The following is a 7,244-nucleotide window of genomic DNA, read 5'->3' as shown; positions in this document are numbered from 1 at the left end:
TGGGGTCGCGGCGGCGGATTCCGGCCGGCTGTTCTTCGGGCGGGCGAACGTGCGCGGGCGGGAACGGAAATAAAGTGGCGGTTGGGCGTTCGCGGGCGGCGGCTGGTTTTGGACTAGATGCATCTCGTGATGTATATTTGCACCGCGAGGTGTTGCATTTTACTTCATGAGGAGGCCACGGTCCAATTTTTTTGCATATGCACCGTCTGTTCGAGCAGCGTTTTTTGCCTCGGATGGTCCAACACTGTGTGGCTCGCGACATGCTGTTAGAAAGTGTGGCAGAAATCAGAGCATCTGGCCGGGGCTGCCGCCGGCGGCCGCGGCGGCGACTCAGTCTAAGGCAAACCCGTCCATCAACTCCTAAGCCTGAGCAAGGAGGAGAAGCAGATCTCCTATAGGGAGCGGGAGCAATGAGGAGGAGCGGTCCACGAGGCGCCATGGAGACGAAGCACACCTTTTCTAATGGTAATGCCGCGTCCTATTCTCTCTCTTCCTCTCCACCTCCCCCTCTTTGATGACAATCGGACCGGACGCTGCCGTGAAAGACGATGATGGCTGGCCGGAGCTCGCCCACACGCCATCACGCACGTCGACGACGCCCAGCCATGCACGGCAACGCCGGAGTTGTGTCACGCACGACGATGACCCCCCACCAACATCAACCTCGAGCTGAACAGTTTGCCACGTCGGAAGCCGCCGAGGACAAGGATGTGGAGCTCGGCGCCATGATACCGCCAGCTGAAAACTTCGCCGCACCAGATGCCGTTGATGACGAGGATGTGGAGCTCGCCAAGACGATGCCCACCGTCCACTTCGTCGAGCCTATGCCATTGAAGATGGATGCATGTAGCTCATCAAGACGCCGCAATGACGCCGCCCGCCATCCACTTCACAAAGCCGATGATGATGGAGACGTGGATCTCGCGGTCATGGTGTTCGCTGTCCACTTTGTGATGCTGGACGCCGATGAAGGTGGAGACGCGGTTTTGACGTACACCGTCCACTTTGTCGCACAGGACGCTTATGAAGACGAAGAGGTGAAGCTCGTGGTCACGACCTATGCCTCCCACCGGACACTGATGAAGATGGGACACGGAGCTAGCCGTGACGCCGCCGGCCGTCCACTTCGGCGACACGAAGCTTAATTGCCAGCACGCAGCCCACCTTCCACTTCGACGCGCCAGACACCGATGAAGATGGAGGCGCGGAGATCACCGCCATGATATATCTACCGTTCACCTCGCCACACCGACGCTGCGAAATACGATGACACGGAGCTCGCCATCACGCAACCCGTGGTCTGCTTCATCGCGCCGGATGGACTTGGAGCTCGCTGTCACGCTCTTCGTCCACTTCGTCAAGCCGGTGCCGTTGAGGGAGAAGACACGGAGCCCGCAGTGACACCACCCGCCATCGATGTCGTCAAACCGTTGCCGTGAAGGACGATGGTTTGGAGTTCGCCGCTAAGCCCGTCGTCGACATCGTCTAGCCGACACCGCCAAGGACCAAGACGTCGAGCTCGGCATGATGCCACCCCCCGTCAACGTCGTCAAGCCGGCGCCGAGGAGGACGACGACACAGAGCTCGTCATCACACCACTCGCGTCCACTTCGCCACGCTGGGTGCAAGCGGAGTTCATCATCACCCAGCCCATCAGCGCTAACTCCTTGATGTGTCCGGACTATGCCGCTGGTGCACCCGCCGGTGGCTCCATGCGGTGACCGTGGGAACTGTAGAACAAGAAGCCATCAACGTGGCTCTTGACATCAAGCACATAGGAGGGTTGCACATTCTGCACCAAGGTGTTAGGAATCACCAAAGGGATTCGGCAGTCAATGAGCTGGGGGTGTAGCAAATCTAGCAAAACAGGGGAAGAACGGATAAAATCTACTGTAGCTCGAAATGGAGGGAGAAGGCCAACTAAACAGAAGGTAAACTGGCGGCGCAAGGGAAGGAAACGAAAGAAGTTTGGTTCATTTGTCGTGCCACCCATCCTCCCACTCTCCAGCTTTTATACGAAGCTAGGAGCCACGACAGTGCATCTCATCACTACAAAAAGCAGTCAGTGACTGTTCAGAGCTAAATGAGGAAGTAGGAGTAGCCAGGACACAGTTCCTGACATTTGTGACAGGCCAAGGCTCGAGAAATGTACGCGGATGTTGGCGTGGCAGCTGCAGAACAAAATTGCCATCAGACATTTCTGGTTCCTAGAATCAAGATGGATTGGTCAGTTCGCATCATCTGGGTTGAGGTAGCGACGGTGGTATCGCGATGCCATGGTCGCACACGATCAGTCTTGCTCCGGAATCTCGTCATCCTCCTCCTGAGGCTGGAGCGGCGGCGCAACGACGGGAGGCGCAGGCGGGGCGACGTCCTTGAGCGCGGCGTCTTCAGGCGCAGGCGGGGCGATGTCCTTGGGCGCGCCGACGTCCTTGAGCGCGGCGTCTTCAGGCGCAGGCAGGGCGACGTCCTGGAGCTTGGCGCCTTCAGGCGCAGGCGGGCCGACGGCAGAGGACAGCTGTTGTTGCCCCTCGGCACTGACTTGTGCTTCGAGCTGCTCCTTGCCTTTCTCTCCTCCCTGTCCACCGTCGCCTCCACCTAGCTGCTCCGTGCCTGCCTCTCCTCCCTGAACCCTGTCGCCTCCTCCTAGCTCCTCCCTGCCTCCGTTTCCTCCCTGAACCCTGGTGCCGGCAGCCGCATGTGGCGGCAACTCAATGTCAGAACTTGGCGGTGGCGTTGGCGGTGGTGGTGGCACTGGCGCAGGCGGCGGCCCTCTGAAGTACACGATAAACCACGAGATCTCCTGGAAAACGGCCGAGCAGATGGCTGCAATGCTTGGCACCTGCATACCAACAAGAGCTCAGAATGGATAGCATATTTGGGGGTGGCAAGGCAATAATAAAGCTTCAGTCCACTCCACTGGGTGGCTTGCACACTTACAAGAATGAACATCCTCACTCGGCCAACACGTGAATAAGCCGTCCATATGGACCCATTAGCCAGGGCCGCAAAGGGCTGCCACCATGACAAGCGTGTCAGGTCGCGGTTCCAGATCCCTTTAATCTGAAATTCAGAAACAGGTTAGCCACAATTTTCCATTGAAACTGAAACCGAACACAGTATGAAACGGGAGTAATCTCAGTCAGACTTGATTTGGCCTCGGTACACATATGCACCAAACCGCTGAACAAGAAAAAGGACCAACAAAGACACGCATGGAGAAAACCAAGTCTGGGCTGCTTTGTTCATGCAGTTTGTTGGTGACCTTAATTGTGCATAACAACTAATCCTATCACAATTATCCTGATGATAAATGCTAATCAACATAAAAGGAAAATGTAGAAACAAACAATGGTAGCTTACCGTGTTAATGATAGGAATGAGGTACATGACGACGCCTGAAATAGCTGCCAAGTCTCCCACAAAGGTACACGGCCACTTGTGCCGGTACACAGTCATCCCTAGGAAGACCCCAAGTACAGTGAAGATCACCACGCTCGAAGCAAGCAGAACGAAAACCGGTTTGCGCCGGCGGCCAACGGCGTGTCGGATGAAGACGTAAATATAGAACAGCTCAACTAGAATCCCGACCCCGTTTGCTATCATCACCGGCAGGTTCACAAACTCGCGGATGGTGGGGATGCCATACATCAACCACATTGCCGAGTTGAATATGACAGCAATGCAGGAGTATGGCTCCGCTGTCCCGACCAGGTGCGTCCTCTTGATCGCCAAGAACGTCGGCGTGCCTCGAGGGACATGTGCACAAACATAAACATGTTAAGATGAAGAATAACAACTACAGTACAAACTATATATTGGTGTCAACACGCTATTACAATTTGCAAACATGGTAGGCAGAATAAAGGCATGCACAAAAATAAACAAAATAAAGGTCCCTGCTCAGTCAACATAAGATCAACTAGCGTGGAGTTTGCATAAGAATGTGTGTTTTACCATTCGCAGCGCCTACAAATTAAGCCTTGACTTGAAACAAAATGAAAGTAGGGAAGGGGCCTCAAATGACACAAGCAACAGTAAGGAGGACCTATTGAACCTTGTGCGGAAATCATATCTTGCAAACAAGTGAAGCAGAGTATGATTATCATGCAACAGTTTCATGCACAATGGCCAGCGCGTTGGGAAATGAAAAGAGGAGTCACTTGATCTTGCCCAACGATAGAATCAAGCAGGGCCGGATTGGCTACTAGTCTTCTTGAGCCAATACGCCGAAACAATGCGAGAAAAAGCTCATGTTGGTGCAGGACTATTAGTAAAATAAGAGTGTAACCTGGCCCAACACAAGCTGGCTACTTTTGTTAGTTAGATCGTTTGGTGATTTCTACTTATTACTCCTTTGCTGGGCAGTACTTGTTCACGGTACTCCTAAACGATAATCAGGGTATATACTTTCCACACAAAAATAGCAAGTACTGCCCAGCAATATCTTCTATACTAAAATTTATCAACTAAGGAACAACATTGTACAATGAACAAGTAGGAAGGAAGGATCGCTACCAAAAATGGTCCTGTCCTACCCAGCAGCCGCGTGGCTGCGTCGAGCCGTCGACTAACGGCGAGCCTACGCAGCAGAGAGGCATCAGCTGTCAGGATCTTCCCTAAGATGGCAGTCCAAATGAAAAAACAACAACATTGCCCCGGAGCCCAGGCCGACCAAATGAGTTGGTATCCCTCCAGGGGGGTTGATCCCTCAAACTGAATCAAGTACGCCGAGCATGCGGAATATGCACAATCAGGCGAGAGCTGCCAGCTAATTTCATCCTGCTGGTCATGTTGAAGCTGAACATCATCTAGCATCGCTGCAATTTTTGTCAGCTCCGGGATCATATGCTAGGTCGTTAACCCCTTCGCTAGGTCCGACAGCGACGTCTCCCTGGTTAGCGCCTCCTGGACCGATCTGTTCTTGCGCAACTAATTTTCAGACTGAACAAAAAAAAGTACTGCCCTTGCCAGCGGCGAGCATACGCAGCAGAGGAGGCGCGGCCTTCACCGGCCGCGGACATGGAGGAGGAGGCGCGGCCTTCACCGGCTGCGGACATGTAACTAAGGGTTTCGCGGCCGGCCAGGAATCGAGAGCAGCACGCCGCGGGAGGAGCGCCATCGGGATCTACTCAGGCCGCCGGCCACGGGCCGGTGGAGGCGGACGCCGACGGGGCCAGAGTCGAGGGGCGCGGCTTCCTACGCGGCGGCGAAATCGGACAGCATGGAGAGCAGGAGCAGAGAGCAGAGTTCGAGGGACTTACAGCGGGAAGAGGATCACTGCCCCTGCCGTCAACACGCCGATCCACCCCAGCACGAGCTCCCTGCGGGTGTCATCCGCCGAGATGTCGGGGGCCGCCATGCCCGCCTGCGGCCAGCTCCCCCTCCCTCGCTCTCCTCCCCTGTGTGCGGTGCGCCCGAATGGAGGCCGGGGCCGAAACCCCTCACCAACTCGTAGCTTCTCGCTCTCCGCCCTCCACACACAACACCCCTCTCCCCAATTCCCTTCCCTCTCCTTTTTCTTTTTGTCAGACAACCCCCCGTCAGAATAAGGATAAGAAAGGTTTCTTTTTCTTTTACCCCACCGTAAGGATGAACTGCAGTGGCGACTGCATGTGTACATACTACATGCAACTACATCTCCTTTAAAGATGTAGATACAACAAAATCTTGACAAAAAATAAAAAGAGAAAAAATAAAAGTGAAAGAAGAAGAAGAAAAACAACAAATTAATTGGTCCACCGTGCATTTGTCACGTAAACTAGACTTAGTTAACTCTCGCCTAAATGAGAGCTAGCCACACCATAATTATATGAGCAAAATAACACATGCATGGTGGAACAATTAATTTGTTTCATTTTTTGAACGTTTCTACTCAAGCGAAACAAACCTCCCGCTCTCGGCTGTCTTAAGAGCAACTCTAGTCGTGTCACCAAAAGAACCGCATCATGAAAACAACCGCTATTATGAAGAGAAAAGGCATAGACCACACTCCAAAGGATTCGCAACATTGAACTGCATGCTAGAAGAAGAAAAAATATATAGTCATAGTCTCCATATTTGGAGCCGGGAACGATGTGTTGGGGCACACTTCAAACCGAAACACACCCGCGGAAGGCGAGTTTCACCTGATTTCTTCCTTTCCCCGCCAATGACACATTCGCCCGTACCAGTCCTATAGCCATGTTACCCCCAAGGAAACACACCCATTAATGTCCATCGCAGTGTGTCCACTTGCCCGCGCCGGTTTCTGCCATAATTTCCTCGGCCCGCCGCCAATAGCTATAAAGAGGCATGCGCATCCCGATCTCTACTTCTCAACTCCCCTTTGCAGCTAGTCCACTTCCACTGTATGGCTTCTCTCATTCCTTCTCCGCTTCCCTCATCTCTTCCTCACTATGTCGTTTCGTCCAAGGATAGACTTGGGCGAGCTAACATATTATGAGGCACATGAGAAGATCAAGAGCCCACGCTAGAGTTGGCCACCACTATGAAGGAGGACGACGAGTACGCGTTGGACCATGCCGACAATGAGGACCACCCTGACATGGTAGTTGGCATCAAAGTCGTCAACACATGCAACATGGATCCCCTCCTATAGTCGATGCTCGATGAGTCCCGTGGGATGGCCGTGGAGGAAGGATCCTGACGTCACTCCACCACCATGCCTCCGCTAGCCCAACGTCGATCCCTCGCCCATAAGGAAGCATGGATGGAGCATCCCATTGCCCTGTCCTATCATCAACAAGAGCCCTCGCATGAGTAAACATCCATCAATCAGTTCCCACAATCAACACATTTAAGTTATGTGGTGGAGAGCGACCTTATGTTCACCTCATTAGTTCCGGTTCAATTACGGACCGGCACTAATGTGACCATTAGTGCCGGTTCCAACGGTTAGGCGGGCGACACTCATTAGTCCCGGTTCATGTTGAACCTCTAGTACCGGTTCGTGCCACAAACCGGGACTAAAGAGGTGGTGGCGGGCTGGTGTCAGGCCGGGGTCCCACCACCACCTTTAGTCCCGGTTCGTGGCACGAACCGGGACTAGAGATGCATCTTTAGTCCCGGTTCGTATAACCAACCGGGACTAAAGATGCCTCTATGTAAACCCTTCGCCGAGCCCGAGCCCATTTCTCTCTGTTTTCCACTTTCATTCCTTGCTCTCCTCTGTTCTTCCCCATTGCTCGAGCTCATCCTTCATTTTTGCCAAAATTTGTCAAGATTTGAAGGCGCCCCATCCA

General features: G+C 53.4%; 1 protein-coding gene across 2 annotated transcripts; it reads right to left on the bottom strand.

Moving 5' to 3' along the window:
• Positions 1-1,972: 1,972 nt before the first annotated feature.
• On the bottom strand, positions 1,973-5,416 carry LOC123134816 (bidirectional sugar transporter SWEET6b). Of its 2 annotated transcripts, none has more exons than XM_044553986.1 (3): positions 3,364-5,416; positions 2,941-3,063; positions 1,973-2,842 (listed from the first exon to the last, which is right to left on the bottom strand). In XM_044553986.1, the coding sequence occupies exons 1-3, from the start codon at positions 3,658-3,660 to the stop codon at positions 2,291-2,293; spliced, it is 972 nt and encodes a 323-aa protein (XP_044409921.1). In that variant the 5' UTR covers positions 3,661-5,416; the 3' UTR covers positions 1,973-2,290. The 2 variants fall into 2 exon arrangements, with proteins under 2 accessions (XP_044409921.1, XP_044409922.1); XM_044553987.1 differs by having other exon boundaries at positions 2,941-3,015.
• Positions 5,417-7,244: the final 1,828 nt, after the last annotated feature.

The sequence above is a fragment of the Triticum aestivum genome, chromosome 6B (assembly GCF_018294505.1).
Source record: "Triticum aestivum cultivar Chinese Spring chromosome 6B, IWGSC CS RefSeq v2.1, whole genome shotgun sequence".
In the NCBI taxonomy this organism is placed as follows: Eukaryota; Viridiplantae; Streptophyta; class Magnoliopsida; order Poales; family Poaceae; genus Triticum; species Triticum aestivum.
This window is presented reverse-complemented; position numbering and strand designations above follow the sequence as displayed.